Source organism: Myripristis murdjan, chromosome 19 (genome assembly GCF_902150065.1).
Source record: "Myripristis murdjan chromosome 19, fMyrMur1.1, whole genome shotgun sequence".
NCBI lineage: Eukaryota > Metazoa > Chordata > Actinopteri > Holocentriformes > Holocentridae > Myripristis > Myripristis murdjan.
The window spans coordinates 12000379-12024329 of NC_043998.1; the positions used below are offsets into that span (position 1 = coordinate 12000379).

General features: G+C 40.4%; 4 protein-coding genes across 8 annotated transcripts in view; all 4 read left to right on the forward strand.

Annotated features, from left to right (window-relative positions):
* The window catches only part of LOC115377850 (uncharacterized), a 27392-nt gene extending 25421 nt beyond the window's left edge, over window positions 1–1971 (forward strand). The window contains exon 13 of the mRNA XM_030077903.1: window positions 1956–1971. The gene's annotated coding sequence lies outside the window, so the exon portion shown is untranslated. The remainder of the gene's footprint in view (window positions 1–1955) is intronic.
* nlrc3 (NLR family, CARD domain containing 3) overlaps window positions 1–5596 on the forward strand; it is a 14299-nt gene extending 8703 nt beyond the window's left edge. For 2 of the 3 annotated variants that reach the window (XM_030077899.1, XM_030077901.1), the window contains 6 exons: window positions 378–461; window positions 793–876; window positions 1077–1160; window positions 1515–1598; window positions 1802–1885; window positions 2050–2364. In XM_030077899.1, the coding sequence (XP_029933759.1) occupies window positions 378–461; window positions 793–876; window positions 1077–1160; window positions 1515–1598; window positions 1802–1885; window positions 2050–2140 (511 nt within the window). In that variant the 3' untranslated portion in view covers window positions 2141–2364. Of the gene's footprint in view, window positions 1–377; window positions 462–792; window positions 877–1076; window positions 1161–1514; window positions 1599–1801; window positions 1886–2049; window positions 2365–5585 lie in introns of those variants that run through there. The other variant, XM_030077900.1, reaches the window with a different exon arrangement.
* A 5242-nt stretch (window positions 5597–10838) lies between these two features.
* LOC115377957 (glucagon receptor-like) lies at window positions 10839–21323 on the forward strand. 3 transcript variants are annotated; one of them, XM_030078041.1, is made up of 14 exons: window positions 10839–10931; window positions 13651–13742; window positions 13990–14092; window positions 14296–14403; window positions 14644–14765; window positions 15836–15942; window positions 16714–16870; window positions 17131–17290; window positions 17405–17465; window positions 17586–17655; window positions 17812–17903; window positions 18137–18275; window positions 18438–18479; window positions 20339–21323. In XM_030078041.1, exons 2-14 carry the CDS (start codon window positions 13683–13685, stop codon window positions 20408–20410), a joined length of 1293 nt encoding a protein of 430 aa, XP_029933901.1. In that variant the 5' UTR covers window positions 10839–10931; window positions 13651–13682; the 3' UTR covers window positions 20411–21323. The 3 variants fall into 3 exon arrangements, with proteins under 3 accessions (XP_029933901.1, XP_029933903.1, XP_029933902.1); XM_030078042.1 differs by lacking the exon at window positions 10839–10931 and adding an exon at window positions 12288–12308; XM_030078043.1 differs by lacking the exon at window positions 18438–18479.
* Window positions 21324–21781: 458 nt separating this feature from the next.
* The window catches only part of wdr90 (WD repeat domain 90), a 28500-nt gene continuing 26330 nt past the window's right edge, over window positions 21782–23951 (forward strand). Inside the window, exons 1-3 of the mRNA XM_030078655.1 lie at window positions 21782–22098; window positions 22216–22307; window positions 22724–22900. Coding sequence (XP_029934515.1) covers window positions 22086–22098; window positions 22216–22307; window positions 22724–22900 — 282 coding nt within the window. The 5' untranslated portion in view covers window positions 21782–22085. The remainder of the gene's footprint in view (window positions 22099–22215; window positions 22308–22723; window positions 22901–23951) is intronic.

The following is a 23951-nucleotide window of genomic DNA, read 5'->3' on the forward strand; positions in this document are numbered from 1 at the left end:
CCACCATTTTTGGAATAGCAAACAAACCCTGTTTTCACAAACGTGCTCACATCTGATACTAAGGATTCAATATGTCATGGGGGGAGAGTAGTCACTGTCGATTTTAAAAACAATACAGTTGTTTCCAATAGAGTTCCAGTTGCTTAAGTGACAATATAGCACTGGCAGCATACAGAATGTCATATAGTCCTCCTAGAGATTGATATATTCATCCCACAGTAAATATCAACCATACCATTATAGAGCAAGAGATTTTCCAGTCTTTGCCACTTTTCTAGTGTGTTCCTGCTTGTGACAATATCCTCACTGCGTACATATATGTAGATATAGATAGGTTTGCCCTTTAACTGATCTAACATACTCTCTCTCTTTACCAGTCTGCAGTGGAATTTCATCAAGTCTTCTGCCACTAAAGCTCTGGCCCAAGCGCTGCTCTCCAATTCCACCATGCAGCTCTTGGAGTAAGACCAACACCAAACACTGAGATCACTGTCTGTTCCCTTACACCATGCATTGGCCCCTTATCTATCCTCATTTGTCGCACACCTTTATAGTTTTGTTTCAGCCTCTGTCACACTTCCCTCTTTGTTAAATTGATCCTCCCAAGGCAGCAACAAATATTACGTGCGAGCAAATAGTACCTACAGTATTGTATTGATTCTTCATGGTTATATAAGCCTCTTAATCATTATGTGAAATTGCAATCACACCGCAATTTGTTTTGTTGCTTGGTTTGGTCACAGTGTGTTTGTGTGTGTGTGTGTGTCTGCCTGTCTCCACTCCTCTCTGCAGTCTACAGGAGAATACTATTGGAAATGAAGGTGTCATTGTTCTTGCTGAAGCCCTGAAAACCAATGCATCCCTGCATACATTATGGTTTGTATCCGGTTTGCATACAAATACCAGGGAGTTTGAGACCGACCAACATCTGTCTGTATAAATGAATAAAAAGATGTTTTCTGTGAATGTATAAGCAATATTAGCTAACATGTTGAAGTGGAACCCATAGCCATTATGCAGTTCTCTTCTCTTTTTTTTTCCATGAGCGGTCAGTGGTTTGTGTTCCCTCTCTTTAGTCTCCAGGGTGTCTCAGCAGGCAGCAGTGGAGCCATTGCAATGGCAGAGGCTCTAAAGGTCAACCAGACCCTGCAAACGTTAGAGTGAGTTCAAGCTCTCTCTCTCTCTCTCTCTCTCTGTTTTTTTCTCCATTATTCAAACCTCTCTTAATGTTAATTCCTGCTATTACTCTCGCTGTCTAAAAACACTCATCCCTCTCCTGTGTCTGTGTTAAAGGTGTTTGATGGCTTTTGCCTTGATTTCATGTCTCTTTTTTGTATATTTGGATGTTAATTTGCTTTTTTTTTCTTGAAAAAGACAAACAACATTTACCCAGTCAAAATAAATGGATTATGGCACTAAAATTAAGTGAAATGATGTGAGTTGAAAAATCTGTCTACACAATATTACGTTATATGCTGCTCATGCTCATACTTTCTCCTCTGTGTTTTTTTAAGCCTGCGTGGAAACATGGTAGGGATGGAGGGAGCCAAGGCTTTGGCCAATGCCCTGAAACATAACGGAAGCCTCAAGTCTTTGAAGTGAGTTCCCACAGAGATCTTTATCATGATCTGTGGCCTAAACTCTGAGCCACATCATCTCAGTATAGAAAATCAGTGTTAATAAATAATAGTATATGGGAGGTTTGGTTGTGGGGTGAAGACACATCCCTCTCCCATACATCTCTGCCTTACATTTGACTGGACAAGTGTGTGCTCTCATGTGTGTGTATTTGTGTGTGCAGTCTGCAGGAGAATTCCCTCGGTATGGATGGAGCCATATTCATTGCAACAGCCTTAAAAGGGAAGAATCAGCTAACATACATAAAGTGAGTCATCTGCCTTTCCTCCGGATTTTGTTGCTTCATTGTACGTTTGAGCTCACATGATGATGATAAGGTGTGTGTGTGTGTGTTTATTTGTGTGTTAAAGAGAACGGGATGGAGTGTCTTTATGTTCTGCATGTTTGCTGATCTTGCTGCTTTCTCTGTAGTTTGCAGGGAAATGGCGTCGGAGAATCGGGGGCAAAGGTCATATCCGACGCCATCAGGGCCAACTCTCCAGGCTGTGTGGTGGACATCTGACCTGGGACAGTGTAGCTAATGTTCTAGTCATAGCACTGGCATAATAGTATTTATCTGATGTATATGTTAACCATGTAATTTATTTTAACTACAGTGCTATCTGCAGGCAAACAATGGCACTGAAAATCTACTACCTGCAACATATATTATTGTAAAAGCTATAATTATTCTTACATATTTTTGCACATTTATTTTCATAATAAATAATTTCATGTGTCTCAAGGCATCAGTGGATGTGTGAGCTGAAAATGTATGCTGGTTTGCATGGAGATATGTAAATGTAAACGTAAAGGCAAATGTAAAAAGCATGCTGTCCCTCCTGCCATAGATTTTTCACAAATGATTTGTAGTTGTCAGGTGTCAGTTGTCTCATACAGTCATACAGCAGGTATGCTCACACTAGACAGTAATGAGGAAGGTGTGCCCGCATGGCGATGTGACATTACCCCACTGATTGCTGAAACGTCACTGCTGTCAGGATCTTTAATCATGTGGGAACTCTTAAAATCCAAGATGAGTCAATGTCTGATATGCAATATGCAACTATATTGTCATATTATTATCCCTGCATGTTCATCATTAATTCTAATCATCAACACTTTTCCACCGTACTTCACTATTAACTGGCCTCTCTTTGTACTACTGGTGGTCTCCCACTCTTGAAATGAATCTGTGAGCCCCACACAGCTCAGGATGCGTCCAGATGTCGGTCAAACATGTTTGATATGATCAGAAATCTCTTCAGACTCTGTTCAGAGTGCAAGTGAGTCATGGTGGTTAAAACAGGAATCTGTAAACTTGTCAAATTGACTGATTATCTGTTCAGACACACATCATTCCTAACCAAACCTCAGGTCAGGTATCCTCTCCTGATTATCATGATCTGCTAAAATTATATTCATCAGCTTTATAATCTGCTAGTAGTTCTGTAGTCCTAACTTTCCTCATCACTCTAGTCAACTCACTGTTCCTTATCCAGCTATGACCTAAACATAAGCACACTGTTGCTTAACTTAGCCAGAGTTATTTACCTCAACTAAATTTCCCCTGATCCATCAAATCTCCACTTTTAGATACTGAAACTGCTATATAATTAAAGTTTATTCTCTTTCATACTGTTAATAAAAACAACATCACCAAGACCAAGAGGGAGGCATATTCTCAATATTTTCATTACAAGCATATTGCAATCAGTTTGGGCCCTGTGGGAAATTTTGTGATGCCAAATACACATCTTCCAGTCAACATTTAGCCAAAGTCTTCAGTCTAATTCACCAATACACAATAGATGTACAATAGATGCTAAAGCAGCTTCGACCATCTGTAATGTTGAACTTTGTACATATGGAGCATTTAATGCTGGTAGGCAAAATTTCTGGGTTTTTTTATGTTTTGGTATATGAAACAAATTAATTTTAGGTCCACTTTTGCCTTGCTTGTTTACAAATCATACAAACTGTGGATTATTCATTATATTAAGCTGTGCACACATCTACTCACATGCACACACAAAATCGTCTCTTTCAAGGGACTCTGGACAATACACAGAAATTTTAAATTCATACCATGAGTAGCACGATTTGCCCCAAGCTGTCAGCGTGTATCACTCTGCAAACCTCATCCTTCAAAACAGAGAACCAGTTTGTGTTTTATTCGTTATTTTGCTTACTTCTTCATCTAGTTCATTTGCATCTCCATCACTGGAAGAACGATGCCCTCCAGAATGCACTTCTCTCTCTTGACATTTCATGGTTTCACAGTTTCCACATTTCATGAATTCAAAGTCGATTGATGTCTTTGGCCTATGTTTTTTTGTTGTTATCAAAGCAGTCAGGCGATGGCTGAGGAAATGTGATTGGCAAGTCCTTGTGGCTGTGCAGCAGAGCCTTATGCCACTTAGACAGAGGATTTGGACTCGAGAAAAAAAAAAGATAAAAGCAGGTATTGCAGTAGTTGTGAACATTACAACTTCTTTATTATCAACACTGAGTTCAAGCTAAAGCCCTTAAGTCAAAGTGGACTTTTTTATGTTCAGATTTTTACAGACCAATTAAAAATGAAAAGCTGATACATTTTCAGTCCTTTGGCACTCGACCCCTTCGCAGTGCCAGTCCAAACTGAGCTAAAGTGCATTTAAAGGCATTTGAATGTCCTTGAGATCTATCGACAATTTGACTGAAGTCCATCTGCAGCTAATTCAACTGTCAGGGCATGTTGAAGCAGACATTTTACTCAGATTGGAGGAAAGGCAGAATGCAATTTCTAGTGCTGGGAGTTTGTGAAAGGCTCTGTCATTAGACAGTGATAAATATATATATAAAAAAAAAAAAAAAATCTGAACTGTTTGTAATTGTTCAACCAAGCCAAGAACCAGTATGTTAATAACTACATAGCTCCCTAGTGGTTATGGTAGATCATTAAGAAATCCTGGGGTTGGGAGTGTCATAAGGGAGATGGAGATTTGTAAGGATAGAGGGAACAATATATAACCAAATAGAGGCAAATTCCCTTGCGGAACTTGCTTCAGAGTCCAAAAGACATTAGAGTGCAGATGTTCCAACAGGACAATGACCCTCAGTAAAACTGAGCACTGAAATAGCTTTGTAATAAAGTGAAAGACCTTGGGTGGCCCAGAAAATAAAGCCTAGGCTTAATTTAAAAAAAAAAAAAAAAAAAAAAAAAAAAAGGATGCTCTCATGCTCTCCATCTGTCTTTACCGAACTTGAACAAATCTGCCTAGGATAAAGGGAGAAAATTTGAAAATCCAGATGTGCCAAGATGATACAGTTGCATCTAGGACTTGAAGCTGTAATCACTGCCAAAGCTGCCTCTACAATGTGCTGAATTTAATTCTTAAAATTCTGCATTTGCAAAACTTTCTAAAACTTTTGCAAATGCCAGTATGGTGTGTTTAGTGTGAATTCCTGACCAAAAAAAATTACTGTTATCCATTCTGAAGTCATCTTAAAGCAGCCCCAATGGCTGAAAAGGCCATTAGTGCTTGCAGCATCTAACAAGGGTGAAAAATATCCAATATATATTTTAATCACCTGCTCTAGTCGGTTATTTCTGCAGCTGAATCTTAAGGTAGCCACCCCTTCGTTCATGTGGGTGTAGAGGTTACTGAATTATCATACAGTTTCTAAAGTGCCATCTTTTCATGCTCGACCATGAGTGCGTGTCTGATTGAAACAGATTGAAAGAGGAAGAAAGGGAAAGTGACATCTCCTTTTGTTGACCATTATCAGTTTCTTCTGTTTGTGGTTTTATCGGCAGCTGAGGAGATAAAATATGTGGTGGACTCTGAGAGCTGAATCTCCAGTCATTTGTGAGGTATCCCTGCCACGGCATCTAAAAACTTTTTGCAAGCAATTCAAAAACTGAGTGCCCGTGTTATTTCTCTCCAACTGCAAATTTATGTTCAAATATATATACTCCAAGAGAGGAAATCTTCATATTTCTGTGGACTGAAGGGCAAAACTAATACATTACCAAGTGGGGGCTGGGGACAACTGGCATGTTGAGAAAACACTGTTCATCTCAACAGTTAAGAAATCCATTTTAATTCACTTTACAACCAAACTTTGTGTCTTTACTGAATTTCTGCAAGTTTCTGTATTTTTGCAAAGTGCATGGGCATCAATATTAAGTTGTTATGGACTTCACTGGGGACTACAACTAAACTTATGAATGCAACAGTGTGTTGTACACTGGCTTGTATGTAGATATTGCCTTATAACCCAAATATGTAAATCCATGCTTTTCTGTACAAAACTGCTGTAGGATTTACAATAACATTCAAATGGATAAGTGGCAAAAGTTCCAAATAAAAATGTAGTGTCTCTGAGATTTGTTTTTGTTTTGATAGTGACGCTGGGTAAATTTGAATCACAAATTTTTAACTTTATGTAAAATGTCAGGCAGCAGCAGCAGCAGATGGAGCTGAACTTCAGACTCGTTTCTTTGTGTTGTTAAGAGTCAGGTGGCCCTGGTAACTGTTATGGTGGTTGCAAGGGCGTAGGTTTAATTTTGACATTGGTGGGGACATAAAAGTGCTCCAAGGCGGCGCCCCTGAAAGTTGATGTTTTTTGCATTTATAACTGCAATTTCACGTCATGTAGAGCTGATCAAATAAACAAGCAAAAGATCATAATTAGAAAAAAACTATTCAGGGATTGACATTAATGTTTGTACTGCATATCTGAATATCTATACTGACTACAAGTATTTAATAATTCTGTAATGTTGTAAGTTAAAGGCAACTAAAGAAAGACAAGCAGGCAATTTAAGTTCTCGTCTTTAGCGCAACTGTGCATCATACTGTACAACAACATCGTACATAAACATAAATAAAGTAAAATAAAATATAATAAATGTTTGACACTACATACCTAAAAACAAACTCCGCTGTGCACGTCCTCAGGCGTTTTTACAACCAGATGGAGTGACAGCTGGGACGGCCAATCACACATTAGCAAGAAACAGCATAGCCAATCGATGAGCGATATTAGGTTAGAGGCGGGACTTCTAGCAGAGACCGTCCCTGTGTTCCAAATCACATACTTCTACTTTTTACTTTTAGTATGTACTGAAGCTGCCCTTACAAAGTATGTAGTGTAGTATGCAATATGCAATGTGTATGAGTATGCATATTATTGGGACACACTACATACGTCATCCCTGAAGTCCGACCCTCTTGCTCAGTTCAGACAACAACATTTGAATGTTGTTGTCAAAAAGGCCGGTGCTGTTTCGTACTGCGCTGTCGTCTGTCATATTTATTATCTTCTGTGTTCCTGTCGCTGCTGCTGTACCTGAGCAAGTTTTGTGCCATATGTGTGCCTTGTTGTCTTCCGTATGTGGGCGTAGCCTGTACATGCAACTCAGTCAGTGTGACGTAACGTCCGCTGTGCAAAGGATTGTGGGTCAGAATGGCCAGAGTAGCATGCTGAAATGCATAAAGAAAAATCTGACCGGATGTAGTAGAACATCCTGGTACTCTTGGCATACTGCATCTGACATACTATGTAATGGGACATACTAATTCTTTTTTTTTTTTTTTTTTGCATACTAAATAGTATGGTAGTACTGGTATTGGAATGCAGGGTGACTGTTAACCCTTTGTGTACCATAAGCATTAACTAGACACTGATGGACAGTGTTTATATTGGTAGGGACTATACAGTAGTGGCCGGATATTGGTAGGGACTTGTCCCTGGCGTCTCTACCCAATTCTATGCCCCTGCACGGTGGTTGGATATTTTGTCAGGCACTTAACAAAATAATGATAGATCTGTTATTTCTGCTGTTGGATGCACCCACGTTTTTCTAGTGAGATATCATAGGAAAATTGGTCCCTTTCTGTTCTATCTTCCCATGAGCTGCCAACCACTGATCCAGGCTGTAGCCTAACATGACAATTTGCAGCGTCTGGAGATCCAATTCCTCTCCAGCTCCTGCTCATTCTTAGCCTGATTAACTTCATAACACTTCCACATCTACTTGGGCCAGAAATGAAAGCCATAATTATCATGCAGGATTGACAGCCAAACATCTTTTTCAGTGTCTCACTTCATTAAGCCAAAAAAAAAGTCAATAATGAGAAGTGAAACCATACAAACAAATTGCAGAAAGAAAAATCTAATTAAAGATGAGCATGGAGAAAAGCATGCCAAAACGTTCTCAGTGGCTATGCAGGGCAATTTCAGCCTCATTAGTCTCTTTGAAGTCTGGCAATGAATTAATTTATTGAGGAAGGTTAACCTACCACCAGCTTCATTATCACTTCTACATCTCTGTTCTGCTGAGTTATAAATGCCCAAATGGCCTTTGTTGAGCCTGACACTGAAAGTTAGACACAAGTTTTTTTCAACATGTTCTAAGTCAGATTAGCCCTGAGAAGGAAGCACAAAAAACACTATATTCAGCCTCAGATGTTATTAACACCAAGTCTCACTGGCCAGACTCCTATCTGTTATTAACCATGCAACCTCTACCATCAGAAGTCCTCTTTGCTATTCTATGCACAAACTTCACAAACAGCTGTCTATAATTCTCTCTATGCTCTATCTCCATATCCCCCTTTTAAAAATCCCTGGACGTTGGGATTCTCATTTCAGGACACTGTGATGAAGGTTGACACAGAGGCAAAGAATTTACAATGATGTGATTTTGGACATTACTATGCTAATGTCACATCTACATGGGCATCTTCCCTCCACTTCCAATTCTGTGCCTCCCACAGCAGTAGCCCTTGTCTCAATGTCTCTCTCTCTCTCTCTCTCTCTCTCTCTCTCTCTCTCTCTCTCTCTCTCTCTCTCTCTCTCTCTCTCTCTCTCTCTGTTTTTTTTTCTTTTTTCTCCATTATTTAAACCTCTCTTAATGCTAATTCCTGCTATTACTCTCGCTGTCTGTGTCTGTGTTATAGGTGTGTGATGGCTTTTGGCTTGATCTCATGTCTCATGCATGGCGCTGTAATGGCGACAGGTGGAGAGTGTCTCGCTGACTCTCTCTCTCTCTCTCTCTCTCTCTCTCTCTCTCTCTGTGTGTGTGTGTGTGTGTGTGTGTGATTGCCTGAGTGGAGACAGGTGTGTTGGAGTTGCCAGCTCCATCATATCCTGTAATCAAGGCGCCCTACTCAACCATTTCCGCACTGCCAGATTGTAGTTTCTGTTACAGTCAGTTTTCAACGCTTCAAGCCTATCCTGTTTGCATATTTGCATTCTGCTGTTGCCTACTCCCGAATCCTGAATCTTGTTTATTCTCTCCATTTGTTCTTCTGCCTGCTCTGACTCCTGACCCTATCTGCTACCCCTTGTCTTGTCTCATCTGCCGTGCTTCACCTGGACCCTGGTCAGAAAATACCCCGCTCCCTGGATCCTCTGCTCAGCCCTGTTTACCATCCTCCGGACTCTGCTCTGGCTCTGCACCGCTCTGCTTCACCTCTCTGAACCTCACCTGGCTCAACTAAACCATTCCCTTTGCATTGCAGTAAATGACCACTTTTTGCATCAGTTCTGTCTCTGGTCCGTCTGTGTTTGCACTTGGGTTCGCCTGCTGAGTAGCTCTGTCGATATATCCACCATCATTCTCTTGCACACTTTGAGCATGCCAGACATCATGGATTTATGCATGGATCTATTTTTCTGCTCATTTATTCCTTTTGATCCTTATTTGGATCACTGATTTACAAGATGGTCCTGTGGTATTTACAATGTTGGCCTTTAGCTGCTGCTCATCAGGCTAAGTATCACTTAAGTCGTTTTAAATTCAAGATCAGTTAGAGCCCTTAAAGACTGACAGTGTCAAATGGCAGTGCAAAGCCACAGTTTAGAGAAATTAAAACAGTGCCCCCCTGACTTGAAAGTCAAACAGAAAAAGGGAAGAAATCTTTGGCAGGACCACAGAGAGAGGGAAGCCCCTTTCCAGGCCAACAGATGCCTTGTGGGCTCCCGTTGCACCTCTAAGCTCTGATCAAATCAAAAGAATAAACCACAAACAAGCAGAGAAAGCATCAAACAGGAACAGGCAGCAGGAACAGCAGAAGGTCTGTCTGTATATTCAAACAGAGAGAAGCAGGGACCTGAGCTGCAACATAGATAACTGTGGATGTGGATATGCTTATCTCACAATACAATTTGTTCCACAGTTTGAGTTTCACAATTCAATACAACAATAATGTAGGCTACCTATGATAAAAAATAAGAAACAAGTGAGTGTGCAGAATAATGTTTATTTCTGAGCTACAAACTTCTCCAGTCATTGCACTGGCATTCTACAAGGTAAACAATTTAAAAATGTTTTCACTGGAAAATGCAAGTAATATAATTTCAATGTAAAGTTTATGAAATATTGAAAACTGAATTGAAGTCTTCCTCCTTGGTGTTTACCCGCTGCATATATTCTCGTGGGGGAAGTGTGCTTCATTCAAATACACTGATGTGCCAAATATTCATGTGGGCTACAATCAATGGACGACTGTGGTTTGAGATCACTAACAGATACAATGGGGCAGCATTCTTTATTAAATGTCTTAGAGAGAACTTTATGTGAAATCTACAGCCAGCAAGAGCAAAATAATCCATTAACTCAAAAAGCACACTGAGTTCAGTGCACATATCTGCAAGGCGCATCAAATTACAGTATGATTCAAATGTAATACAGTACAGAAAATATACTGTAAAAAGCCTCTCAAGTTTAGCTGTTTCTTATTCCCTCTGTATGCGTTTCAGTTTATAGTACACATTATACCAGCGGTCTGGAACCTGTGGCTCGCAAGCTGTTTCTGGCTAATAGGCCCAGTAGTTTGCAAAGAAAGAGAGAGGGAGAGAGCAGCGGTGCTCGAGTGAGCTCCATACTGAATGGAGAGAGGGAGCAGCCTGCCGCCTGGCGGAGATGATAATAATAAATCATTTTGTACGACAAACTCGCAACAGCAGAATCACACACAAAAAAAAAAAAAAAACAGTGGAGAACTTGGTCCATCCAAGCCCGCCTGGTGTTTTTGATAAGGGCAGCAGCGAGCGAGCGGCGGTGCGCGGAGCTCCGTGCACACATCCTGTTGCAAGTGAGTCCCGCTGCGGCTCAGGTCTGCCACACACACCGAGCACGGGACGGAGCACATCGCCACACACACCTTTTCAGCTCTGAGCAACAGTTGACATTGATGTGGCAGCTGATGCTTTTCTTGGAGATCGTTTTTTTATTAGAAGGCTTTTTGTCAGTTTAACACAAAAACGTCATTGAGTCATTTTTTGGAGAACTATTTGGCTGCGGACATCCTCAACATTTTGTAAGTAAACTGACAACTTAATTAATATTTATTGGTGAGTTCTGCTGTTTTCATTCCAGCATAAAATCGTTTGTAGTTGAGATTTGAAATAATTCACATTATTTGTCATTATTATCATCAACTTTAAAAAAAAAAAAAAAAAAAGATCAGCAGCAATTTCTTTCATCCAAAATCAATCCATTTTGTTTTACAGCTTATGAAGAATATCCCATAGTTGCTGTTAGAGCTGTAATAGTGACTGAAATTACAAACTGTAGGCACAGTCAGTTAATAACTAATGATGGTGCACTGAAAAACCGTCACGATGTTTAATTGAAGAGGATGTAGCCTATGTGTTGCTGTTGCCATAAACCCCTGTTCTACTGTGAAGGCGGTCTCCAGTGTAGAATAGAGATCCATATAGTAGCCTAATATCCTTTCATTTCCCCAATTTACTGAACAGTCACCAGTATTAGGAACCGCTTTTACTGGGGTCGTTGAGGAGAAACATATGTCAGCATAGTCAGGTACATTTATTTGTTTCAAGGTGTATTGTCGCATTTGTGTTGCTTAACTCCTCACAAAGGAGGGGTGGGGATGGAATTCGGATATCAATGATCCAAAAGTAATAGAAAACTGACATATGCTATATTTCTCTAGAGATCAAGAAAAAGTGATACTAAGCAACATTTATGTCCTTTGGGATAAGAGCTCCTGAAGGCAGGGTAACCCCTAGCAAAGAGCGATATTAGACAAGAAAGAGAGAAAAGAGGTGGAAACTGGGCTGAGCTTAGCAACTTGGTGTATTTAATTAGTGGTACAAAAGGAGTGTTAATAGGTTCAAAAAACACTTAGTGCAGGTTTAATAAAAGGGCTATTTTGTTTCACGTAACGTTAACGTGCATGGTGTGAATTTTCACAGTATGAATACAATCAATGTTGTTCATGCCAACTAATTATATAACTTCACTGGATTTTGACATTTCACAGTGATTTCAGCCTCTCTGTAAACCTCCATCCACAGGCATCATGTCTAACATGTGGGGGGGGAGCTCCACATGGGGCATTAGAGCCTCCATGGTTCAACATTTGGAGTTTCTTGCCACATCTGTCACTTACCGGGCCAAAGAGACTTTACCCCAGTGTGGTTTCACTCCTTCAGACGCCACAGGCAATGAGTGTCGATTGCTCCCTGACAGGATAAAGAGAACAAATCAGCATTTGGCAGTCTCTTGGTACACGGTGGCAGCCTGAAGGGGAACCAGAGGAGAGAGCTGGGCTTTGGGACCCTGCGATGACTGTCATGTGTGGCACGGCACCTCCACAGGCAAAACCCCACAGTTCCCAGTGTTTGTCATAACACAATTTACGAGGAAATATATCATCCAGTGCCTGTAGGTTAGTTGCACTGTTTCCTGGCCACACTATTTTGACTGACTGGCTGAGAGAAACCAGTTGTATCTTCTACATCTGTTGCCTGACATTTTTCATTTGCCTATTTCCAGTTTTGACCTGATGTTTTTAAGACTAGGTGAAGTCAGTCTTGCCCCATCCAGTTCTTCCCAGAGCTTTTCATCATTTTCTTATCTGCCTCATCCAGGCGGCCCCCATAGTAGGGATTAGGCCGCACGAGGACACACTATAATAGAATGAGGACTGCGGAGCTTCTGTCATTCTTACTGTCATTTTTCTGTCATTTCTTCAGACATTGGAATGCCATACTTTGGATTGTTATTCACAAAACTCTCCTGGTTACTGACTGTAGAATTTAACATTGCTTATTAAGAACATGGTAGCCAGGTTTTGGAAAGAGGCATCCCTGCCTGCATCTGCTCTTCTGTACAGATGGTGCTTAGCCTCAGCGAAATGAGGAGTAACAAAAACACAATCTGCGCTGCATAGATGTCAGACAGTGTGAGGGCTTATAAAGGAAATTAGCTAATTATCATGCTGCTGATTCATATTGGAATTCAAGTGGAACTTAATCATTAAAATAATAGGGAAGATGTGAGCAGCCTTAAGTGCTCTTCTTCACTGATCTGCTGACCAGTGGGTAAAAATAAGCTTTTTTAAAAATCAGTTCTGGTGGTTTGTGTGTGTGCGTGTGTGTGTGTGGGTCATGAGAGTGTGAGAGAAGGAATGAGAGAGATGGAGCCCAGCAAAGTTCAATTAAATAAGGATATCACATAAAAAGTATAAATAAGTAATCCGTTTTTTTTTGTTTGTTTTTTTGTTTTTGTCAAATCCCACATTATTATAGAAAAACACAAACCAGTAGGTTAATTTTGACTCAAATGACTCCCTTTAGAAAATCATAATTGATTTGGAAATTTGAGCATTGTAGGCCACTCAGTGAACCTTGGATTAATGTGTTTAGCACTTGGGTCTCCTCAGGGGTCTCCAACTAACACTATATTTAGAAATTGTGTGGGTATTGCAGTTTGTTTAATTGGCATGGATTTGAATGTCCACAATGAGGATTAACGTCCTCTGAAGAGGGTTAGAAGTTTAATTGGGAGGTGGAAATGGGCCGAAGATTCATCTCTTGTAAACATCATTGAATAGAGACATAAAAGCATGGTTTTCTCTTGAAAAAAAAAAAAATGAAATTCTTTGGATGGTCAGCATGTTTGCAGTTGTATAGACTGCACAGATCAGCTGAAGTGTGACCGCAAATGGTGCTTAAATATTTTGCTATTCTTTCATCAACTGATATCGCTCTTGCTCTCCTTCCTCTCAGCTGAACCTGTGCAGAGGAACAAGTCTTCAGTGATGTGCAGAGTGCGAGATGTAGCAGCACTGATCTGCCTGCTGCTTTTCAAACTGTCAAAGGTCAGTGTTGGCTAAATGCACAATCTATTTTGCCTTTATTTAACCTTTATCTAGAAAAGGACAAGCTTTTAACATCACCAGTGAGTTCTGGCAGCGAAGGCCGCCCTCATGTAATTCACCTCGACTGTGAAACGTTTTCATGCAGCGAGTTCTTTCCATGTAATAATTTGAAATATTGGGCTTAATGTTGAACCTAACGATGAAGATGCAGCAATATTTTAAAGTATTGTTTTAAACACTTTGACAGTTTGAGATGGCCAGTGGGAAAGTCCTAGAGGAGACCTATCGCAAGTGGGTGCAATATAAAGAAGACTGTATCAGAATGATTGAATATGAGCCCTTCCCTCAAGGTAGGGAGAAACCTCACGTGTTTTATGTTCATTCTTCGCCTTGAAATCCAGAAAATATGGCAAGAAGTGGCTGAAGGAGAGGAGCCAGAGTGAGGACAAAACTTAAGAATAATCATGTGCTTTTCTATATGAAGTGTTTCATTGACTACCATTTTTTTCCTCCTACTGCATAAACACATTTTCAGTGTTTACTTTTCTTGAAGGCTTATTCTGTAACAGGACATTTGATAGATACGCCTGCTGGCCCGACACACCCGCTGGCACCATTATCAACATTTCCTGCCCCTACTACCTGCCCTGGTTTGATAAAGGTGAAGCTCATGTTTATCTAATTCAACTATAAACTTTAATTTTGTTACTACTATTAATATCGCTGTGCTGCTGTCACTGTACCCTCCCTTGTCAATAATGTTTTTGTTTGGAAAATGTTTCTGAACAAATCGAACCAAATCGAATGGAATGTGATGTTGCGTGTCTGTTTTTGTGCACGTCGTGTTTGACCCTGAAATGGAATAATCAGTCAGGAAAATGAATGAATTTTTTTTTTCCAGTGTCTAAAGGTGTTGTGCGTCGGCGATGCGGTGCCGATGGCCTCTGGGCGAGGGAGGAGGACGGGCAGGTGTGGAGGGACATGACCCAGTGTGAGGAGGAGAAAGAGGTGGCATCTCAGGAGGTACGGCCAGCAGCATTTCTCAAGCCGGGGGTTAATTGACATGCAGGTCTGTGTTTCACATTTACTTGAAAACATAGGCAGACACATTGTCAGCTGAATGGATTAGATTCTTTAATATGGTATTTTGGAATCAATTTGCTGCTGTGCTGAAAGGAGTTGGCATTTTTGTCATTTCTGATGGCCAGAAATTGTAGACAATAACAGAAAAATATTTCAGAGTTGCCTGACTGCAGTTTTTCTAATTAAAGGGAAAAATAAGACCCTGGGACATTCTCACAGTGTTACACTTTATCCCAACAAACTGTCATCAGTGCTTATATCGTGGTAAAGTCTTGCTATTGCTTTTTTGGTGCACCCACTTTCTATCACTGTGCCTCGTCTCCTTCTACTTATTGATTTCCTACATTTCCCAGAATGAGAGCATGGCTTTTGGTTTTGTATGTTGGTGGAGAGAGCGAGAGGTTTTCCAATCGGTAATCATTTACACAAACCACTCCAGCATGCCTACTCAGACATACGCTCAATATGACTGTGGCTGCCCTGTCTGATGGTCTATTGCTGCTGTCAAATGGAGAAATTGGTCCTCTTTTACAAAGGATTTTACCCAATATGTCTCTGGTACATCTGTGTAAAATTGGTGAGTCTACAAACAAGTCTGTGCTCCTTGGTTCTAATAACACTCTGTACATCACCAACACATGGCTAATAGCTGCTAAAACATGTTTTAGGGTGGATTTTTCCTTTAACAACTCACTGAACACTTTCTGAATCATCCCAGTGTGGTAAACCCCACATGTGTGGTCTGGTCTTCCAGCCAGGTGAAAATGAATGAAAATATTTTGCAAACTCTATTTGACTAAAGTCTGGTTGCTCAAGTTTTTTCCTCTGTGCTCAGTGCCATCTTATTTATAAGATAAGAAATGCTTGCAATGGAGAGAATTTCATTTTTTGTTTGGGCAAGCCTGCTTGAGAGGTCTCACATTTGTCTTGATTTCCCTTGACATTTTTGGGGGAAGTAATCTATTAAATTTGTGTTGCCCAGGGTGACTGTTGTGGATTTGTCTTTGCAGCTGTGGTTCAAACAATTGATGGTGAGCTTCAGGATGTTATACACGGTTGGCTATTCCATGTCCCTCTTCACTCTCATAACGGCGCTTATTATTCTTCTGAGCATCAGGTAACTGCTCAATGTGACTTTATACCTTCATCACACTCACTGGCAAATAATAAAAACTTCTGCTTTCTCAAGTGTAACTGAGAGATGTTTTCAGATGGAAAGTGAATCAATAATATTTTGTGCAACACGAGTGCTGAGACAACAAATGGCCATTATAAATGAAACATTTTCAAAAGTTGGTCAGCATTTGGCAAAATTCTTACAGCATATTGCAATCAGGATCAGGATCATTGATAAGATATTCTTATGAGATCCCAAATACTGGAAATGGAGGAAACGACAGTAACTGCTGATTTATGTGCACAGTGGTAAAACATAAAAGTAGTAGTAGTAGTAGTATTTCATTTTATTTTTAATCTCTTTATTTTTCCTACAAACACTATGATATTTGTATTAGACAGCTGTTTTTACTTTCTCTATGTACATCGTATCAGTCTCTATGAAATAAATCATAAATAGATAAGTAAATAAACAAGATAAATTATTTTTTTTTTAAACTAACAACAAGAGGAAGTACAAAGTACTAATTTTGCAGGTGATATAAAAACAAGCCAACTTGGGGCTCACAAAAGATCCAAAGAGGAATCAAAACAAAAAATCAGCAAGTACTATAACAACAACACAGTCAAAATGACTTGCAAAAATGCACCTTTTCCTGATCTGGATGACAAAAAAGCAGAAGAACGCTCATAAAATGAGAAGAGGAATAAAAATACATTTTAAACACCCTAGTGCACAAAACCCCAAGAATTCTTTGTTGACTTCTGGCAGGAAACTACATTGCACAAGAAACTACATCCACGCCAACCTCTTCATGTCTTTCATCCTGCGAGCTGTATCCGTCATTGTCAAGGACACGTTGCTGGAGCGCCACTGGGGACGGGAAATCATGAAGCAGGCCGATCTGAGTGAGATGCTCAGTCACCAGGTGGGCCGCCGTCTTAAAGTGTGCTTTTGAAGTCATCTGGGGGGATGTTTCAGCCTTAAACCCTTTTCAAAGAAAATACCCAAAGGAGAATTTCACCACTTTTTTTAATTCTCTGGATATTCCACAAAGCAGATTAGATGGAGCGTCTTATCATAATTGCAAACAGACAAATTAAAGACGCAGAGAATATTTTGAACAGTTCAGAAGATGTATTTGATCATCAGCCTTTTGCAATAATTGCTTCTTCATGTCCCTCCAAGGCTGCCATTGGCTGCAGGATAGCCCAGGTGATGATGCAGTACTGTGTCCTGGCCAATCACTACTGGTTCTTTGGAGAGGCAGTTTACTTGTACTCTGTGCTTATTGCCTCAGTGTTCATTGAAAACAGCAAATACATACCTTATATCTGCCTCGGCTGGGGTAAGTTCTGTCACTGTATCTGCTTCTGAAGATACTTTTTTTTTTTTTTTAGATCTTCTTTTGAAAGCATCAGCAGCACTGAATTTTGCCATCTTTACTGTCGTTGCCTCTCAGGAACCCCGCTTCTATTTGTGATTCCTTGGGTTGTGATGAAGCTGTTGAAAGAAAACAAAGAGTAAGTGTGGGTGCCTGTGTGTATGTGGAGTCATAAGCCTGATCAATTATTATATGGATCATTGCCCTCACTAATCATGCCAGACAGGGATGGAATAATAACACCCCTTTGTGTTTGGAGGTGCTGGGCTGTCAACGAGAACATGAACTACTGGTGGATCATCCGCTTCCCAATTTTGTTTGCTTCACTGGTGAGGACGGCTACTGTCATCTGTGCAAATTGTCAGCTCAGTACTTGCATGCTTTGCTTCCTGTGTATCTTCATTCAGCCTACTGGTCAGCTGTGCATAATGCAGGCTCTCATGCATGTAACACGACAGGTCATATTTTGATTTTCTTACCAACAGATCAACTTGCTGATTTTCATGAAAATCCTCAAGGTCATTCTCTCCAAATTACGAGCCAGCAACCAGAATGGCTATCCTGATTACAAACTTCGGTAAGCCGCCTCGGCATAAAAATGGCAAGCATGTCAAATACGGTAAGCTAGATTTCCTCCGAGTTTTAAAGCCAAGGTAATGAGCTGGACTTAAACAGAAAAACATAATGGATTGTGGCAGGAAGGGGAAATCATTTGTAGCAAGAAAAATGAATGTGACAGGGAGAAAGACAAATGGAAAATGGGTTATAAGGGTGTGACAAATTGCTTTGCTGTTTCCTGTGTCCTGGTAGGCTCGCCAAGGCAACCCTTACCCTCATCCCTCTGTTTGGGATTCATGAGGTCATATTCATCTTTGCTACAGATGAGCAGACGACCGGCATTCTGCGCTATATCAAGGTCTTCTTCACACTCTTCCTCAATTCGTTTCAGGTAGGCTCAACTGGAGCAGCCCCATGACAGCCACGGCGTGCTGTTGCTGAAATATCAGCTATTATTGTGCAATCAGACCGTGGGTGATAGAATTTTATTTTCTCCATGCACAGCTAACACTGAGCAATGAACTCAAACTGTGTTGGATCTTCCTCCCTGCAGGGCTTTCTTGTGGGTGTCCTCTACTGCTACGCTAATAAAGAGGTTTGTCCTCATTTCGTATTCTCATTTCATAAGTTTGATCGAGCTTTCACCAGCCAGAGTTCATGTGAGAGGCAACACACATCACTTTGAACAAGAGATTAATATTTAATTGAAATGTTAACTGAAACTGCAGTATGGCTAAGTGCAATATCCGAAATGAGTGACAAAATATCATAACGGGGTATTGTGGTGCAGATGGCCTGGCCCACAAATTGTATTCCCCATCTTTGTCACAAGTCACACCACCATCATCACCTAAATATAATTTTTTTTCTCAGAGCTGACTTGCAGCACAAGATCAGCAGTCAGATCAGGGTCTTTGTCTGCTAGGATCCCTGGAGACGCCTCGAGCCTGGCACGTCTCTCAGGATTGTCACTTAGTAGATAACAACAGGCAGGTGTTTTGTTTTGTGTTCCTGATCCTAACCTTTAAAGTGTGTCGTGACTTTTGTCGGGTTCTTGTTGTTGGCTTGAACTTTGTTGTAGGTGAGGTTTCCTGGAGTTTGCCGTAGAGTTTGTGTAACAGGTCCTGGTCAGGTATGGTGCTTATTTGGGGTGAACAAGTCTTTGCTGCAGGTAATCATTGCTTAGAGTGTCACGTGGAGGTCTTTCACAAGAACACCCTATTCTAGTGATTTTTCTTGTCTTGGTTGTGGCCTTTTTTGCTAGTCTATGTGTTTGCAACCCTTGATGACTTCATTAGGGATCCTTCTGAAGAGTTGGTTGAGCATTTTACCAAAAATCAGCTGTTAAAATTTGTTCCTCATTATGGGGCTCTGTCACTGTTATTGTTGTCATTGCGACCACTGTGAGTAGTTTGCTTTGTTAGTGGACCTGCTGTAACATTTGGGGAGCAGTCTCCTCTGCTTTGTGTTTTTTGTAGAGGCCTATTTGTGGTGTTTGGGGCCGCATGGTTGATTCTCTTTGATTTTAAATGACAAGCTTACTGCAGGAAGGTCTGTTTCAGAGGTTTGTTTTGTTGCAAGAAACCTGGTCACCTCATCACAGATTGTTTGTTTCTCTGTAAGAAACTGAGTGTGAAGCCTGTGGCCTTGGTGAAGATGTTTGTGGAAGCTGCCTCTCTGTGTCGCTTTGCTACATGCAGACACAACATCCTGGCCTCTCTGGGCTCAGGCTGGAAAGGAGAATGTGATTGCAGATGCCCCTCCAAGGTCATAAGTTCCTCCTATGGTATGCTCTGCCTATTGAATAATCTCCCTCTGTTTGTTTACTGTACACTGAGATAATGGCAGAGGTTGCCCCAGAGCAACCATTTTAAGGAAGGGGGTGGTACGTCCACTGTTGTTCAGGTGTGGTGTCTTGCAGGTAACCTGGAACAACTCCAGTCATTACTTTATGATTTCAAGCTCCTACTGAGCAACTTTTAAAAACTTTTCTCTATTCAGACAAGTGACACTAAAACACACCGTTTCCATGTTTTTGTTCATTCTTTACAGTAAAACCTCATTATCTCCACATGTTAATACTGTATCTGATCTGTTATATTGCTTTCCTCTGAGTCCGGATCAAAACAAAAGGGCATTTGATACATCATACATCACAGATTTTCTTGTTTTAAACATTTTTTTTGTCCTGTCATCTGATTTACACAATCTAAACTGCTGTGATTATGTTTGCTGCCATGCTTGTGTAAAAAAGTGGCCTCATTGGGCATGCATTGCTGCTTCTTAACATTTACTGATTGATTCGATCACTTGAGTATGCGCCCGTGAGCATGACCTCACTGAACTTTTCTTTGTTTAATCTTCACACAGGTTGTTGGAGAAAGCCATATGTTGCAAAATGGTTATTTCGAGGCCAATTAATGCTGAAATGGTTAATTTCCATCCTGGCTGCAGGTGAGGACAGAGCTGAAAAGGAAGCTGCACAGCTGGAGGATAGAGGCGCAGATGGTATGCTGTGGACAGTGACTAACCGTGTCCGACTCCAGAGTGGACACTTTCTCCATCGCCACAGTGCAGGAGCGCAACAGGTCCTCTGTCACACCAACTCGGGTGCTGCCTGAGGGTTCTTCCACTCCGGAGAGTTCACTGACATTTAGGCGTCAAGTTCAGCTGACTCCCTCAACCCCAGAGGCTTCACTGCTGCACTGCCCCTCATTGATGGCTACAGATGGCATCTTGCAGCGTGTGGAGCGAGGTGGAGAGTCGTCTGTGGCCATGCAGGTCTCCTTCCTCATACATCTTCAAGACCCTGTGGATCTCCTCCCACATGTTGTAAATACAGATTCAGATTGAATATATTCTTGCATTGACTGTAAATTTTAAGACTGCATGGTGTATGTTGTGAATATGTAAAATTGTGAATAATTGTAAAACCTGAGCTTTTTGAGTAAATAGCACAAATTATTTATAAAAAATTAAAAGACCTATTTATTTATTTGTTTACTTTTGTTGCTGTTGTTGTTTTCATTGTGCTATGAAGTTTGATGGGTGCAGCAGGGCGATATGGACAAAATCAAATATTATGATGTCTTTGACCAAAAACCTTAATATCAATATTGTGATGATTTTATAAGAGTGACTACTGGTGTTTATGTAAGATATTTACACCCAAGAAATCTCTGATAAACAATCATTAGTAATGTGGATATGATGACTGAGCAGGTGGTGGCATACTTTTACTGAAATGAAGCTTTTAAACCAGGCAAAGACAACATTTATACCATTTCACAATACTTATGGTCTACAGGTGTCATGGGTCAGTAATTCATAGAAATGAATGTATTATTATTATCATTACTTTATTTTTTTTTATCACGATTACTGTCAACTTGTGCCTGTGTTATTTACTTATAATCTTATTATTATCTCTGTCAGTCTTTGTTGTTGGGGGGCATTTAGTATTGTCAGTTATTATCTGTCATTTATTTATTTACCTCCACCTGCCCCCACCAGCACTCGATTACCACCTCACAAACTGAAGCTAGAAATACAAAATACTAATTTATGTAAATGTCTATGTGTTAACTTGTTCTTTGTTTGTTATGTTGGTTTGTACTTCACTTAATTGTACAATAAAAAAAAAAGAGGGGAAAAAGAAACAAAAGCGTATGGGAAGATTATGTTATCGCTTAGATGACAGAGGACCATGTAGTAAACAGAAGAAAATATGAGCTTCTGTTATGAAATAAATGTGCCGTGCGCACATTTATTTCATAACAGAAACTGTAATTTTCCCTTTCCTTGTTGTGTGAACTACATTACCCAGAGGCCTCTTGGAAGCGTAGCCACGTCACGAGCGACGCGTTGTCGTTGGAAACGGCGGAGGCTGGAGCGGGAGTTGCGAGGACTCAAGCGAAACTCCAGTGATGGAAAAGCGAAGCTATTGTTTCCTCGGTGTCCCGCAGGACTGAAGAGACCGTGACATTTTATAATGACGTGAAACAAAATATGTTCATCATATCAGTCACTGAGGAGCAGAAGGAGCTTTCCCCTTTCCTCACTTAGCTGAAGGTTTAGCTGTACTTGGGCACTTGTCGTAACCCCGGACACTAGCCAGGTTAGCCGCTGGCTCGGTGCTGATCTTTGCTAACAGGATTGAGGCATCAACAGGTGGATTTCCTGTGTGTGACATTCGCCTCCAATGGCCTCCAGAGGTAACCTTATAAAGTTTCTAAGTGTACAGCAAAGAAACACTGTGTAGCTATGTTTGCCTACAAAGTTGTCATGCTGTTAGCTATCGCCATAAAGTCGACTGAACCATGTTTTCGCAGTTTGGCAGCACCCATACGTCAACATATTCAAACATGTGAGGATTGAAGAGTGGAAAAAGTCAGCAAAAGAAGGAGATGTGGCGACATACACGGTAACGTTAACTCATTTAACATGTCCATAGTTTTACTTGACATTTTCCTGAACACAGACCACATTCCCTAAGGAGACCTTACTTTAAAGATTGAACCCCTCAGTTCTGCTTTAAATGAAGTAGAAAATCGAGATGATGTACCTGGAAATGTCATAATCAAAATCCCTGTATTTTTTCATCTGTTGATTTCGTAAAAAGAATTTCAAAACTCTAATGAAAAATGTATTTTCAAGAGCAAAGTTTGTTTTAACTTCATAAATTTTGTGCTCTTTATTCCAATAAAATCAAGGGATTTTATTTCCGTGAAACACTGATATTGCAATGAGATTGAGGTATTAAAATATTTCATCCCATTGAATATTTAATGATATTGAATCCATTAAATGTTTAATCCCATTCTCCATGTGCTCTGCCAGGACAAGACACTGAAGTGTTCAGTGTTGCGGATTAAGGGGCCTGTTCCAGCCAGTAATTACATCCTTATACCTAAAAGCAGCAGTCAGTCGCTGGGGCTAACAGGGCACTATTTCTACCTGCTGTTCAGGCCCACACCTGCCAAGTACTTTGTTGTGCACCTGGATGTTGCTGCAGAGGTAATATTTTGGACCTGGTTTGATGTCCTAACCCTGGCACACTTTGTGCATGTGACAGAAAACCCATGTTTCTTTTTTAGCTCTGTTAATTAAGTTGCCATTAAACAGGCTGCTCCTCCTTCTGCTATTCAGTGCAGTCTCCATCATACCAAACATATATGAAATGCAATATAAAAAACAGGTTGAATTTTTTTATCTGGTGGCTGTCTCAGTGATACCGAAGTGGTCATCTTGGGATGCATCACAGTGGTATTTGCTCTGGCAGTCACATTCTGGTGGATATTAATCTGCCATCTCTAACAGTAACAAGAATTGTGGTTCACATGTCTAGGAAATGTTACTGAAAACCCCACAATTGACTGACCCAGCTAAGAAAATCTGAATACAGGTTGACAGAAACAGAAAAGACAGAATCATTTGCATTCTAGTGGGAATCACATCTGTGCCAACTGGGAGCTAATGTCTCACAGTGACAGCTGTTACTAATGGGCCCAGAATGACAGCTCTTTGGGATTGCTTGCTTATTAAGCATTGCTCCTTGATGAAACCTGCTCATACTGGCCTTTTATAAGATTCTGGTGCATTAATTTATAAGATTCTGGTGCATTAATTTGTGCACCAGGGAGAAAACATCATTATGTTTAATGGACATTCATCTAAGCCTCTTAATGCTCATTACATCATTATAGGTAGCCTGGAACAAGGAGTTGAGATATTGTTATGACCAAGTTTCTAACTTACTGCAAAGTGGACTTTTTTTAAGTCACCAGTAGTTTCCTGCAAAGCTCTGTCTCATTAGTTTTCCAAGTAAAACCTAGACATTTCAAAGTGTCTGTATTAGCTTAATTTTAATTAATTTTAGTCTAATAAAAATTCAGCACTGGAGGAAAGTAATTTACAAATACCCAGTTGAAATAGCACAACTGAAATGTTCATAAGTTTTGACTCTGTGCCTTGAGACTGAATTCCAATATGATATTCAAGCAGCATTTCAAAGCTCATTGATAAATGTTATTTTAGAGCTTTGGGGTGTTGACAACAATACAGTCTG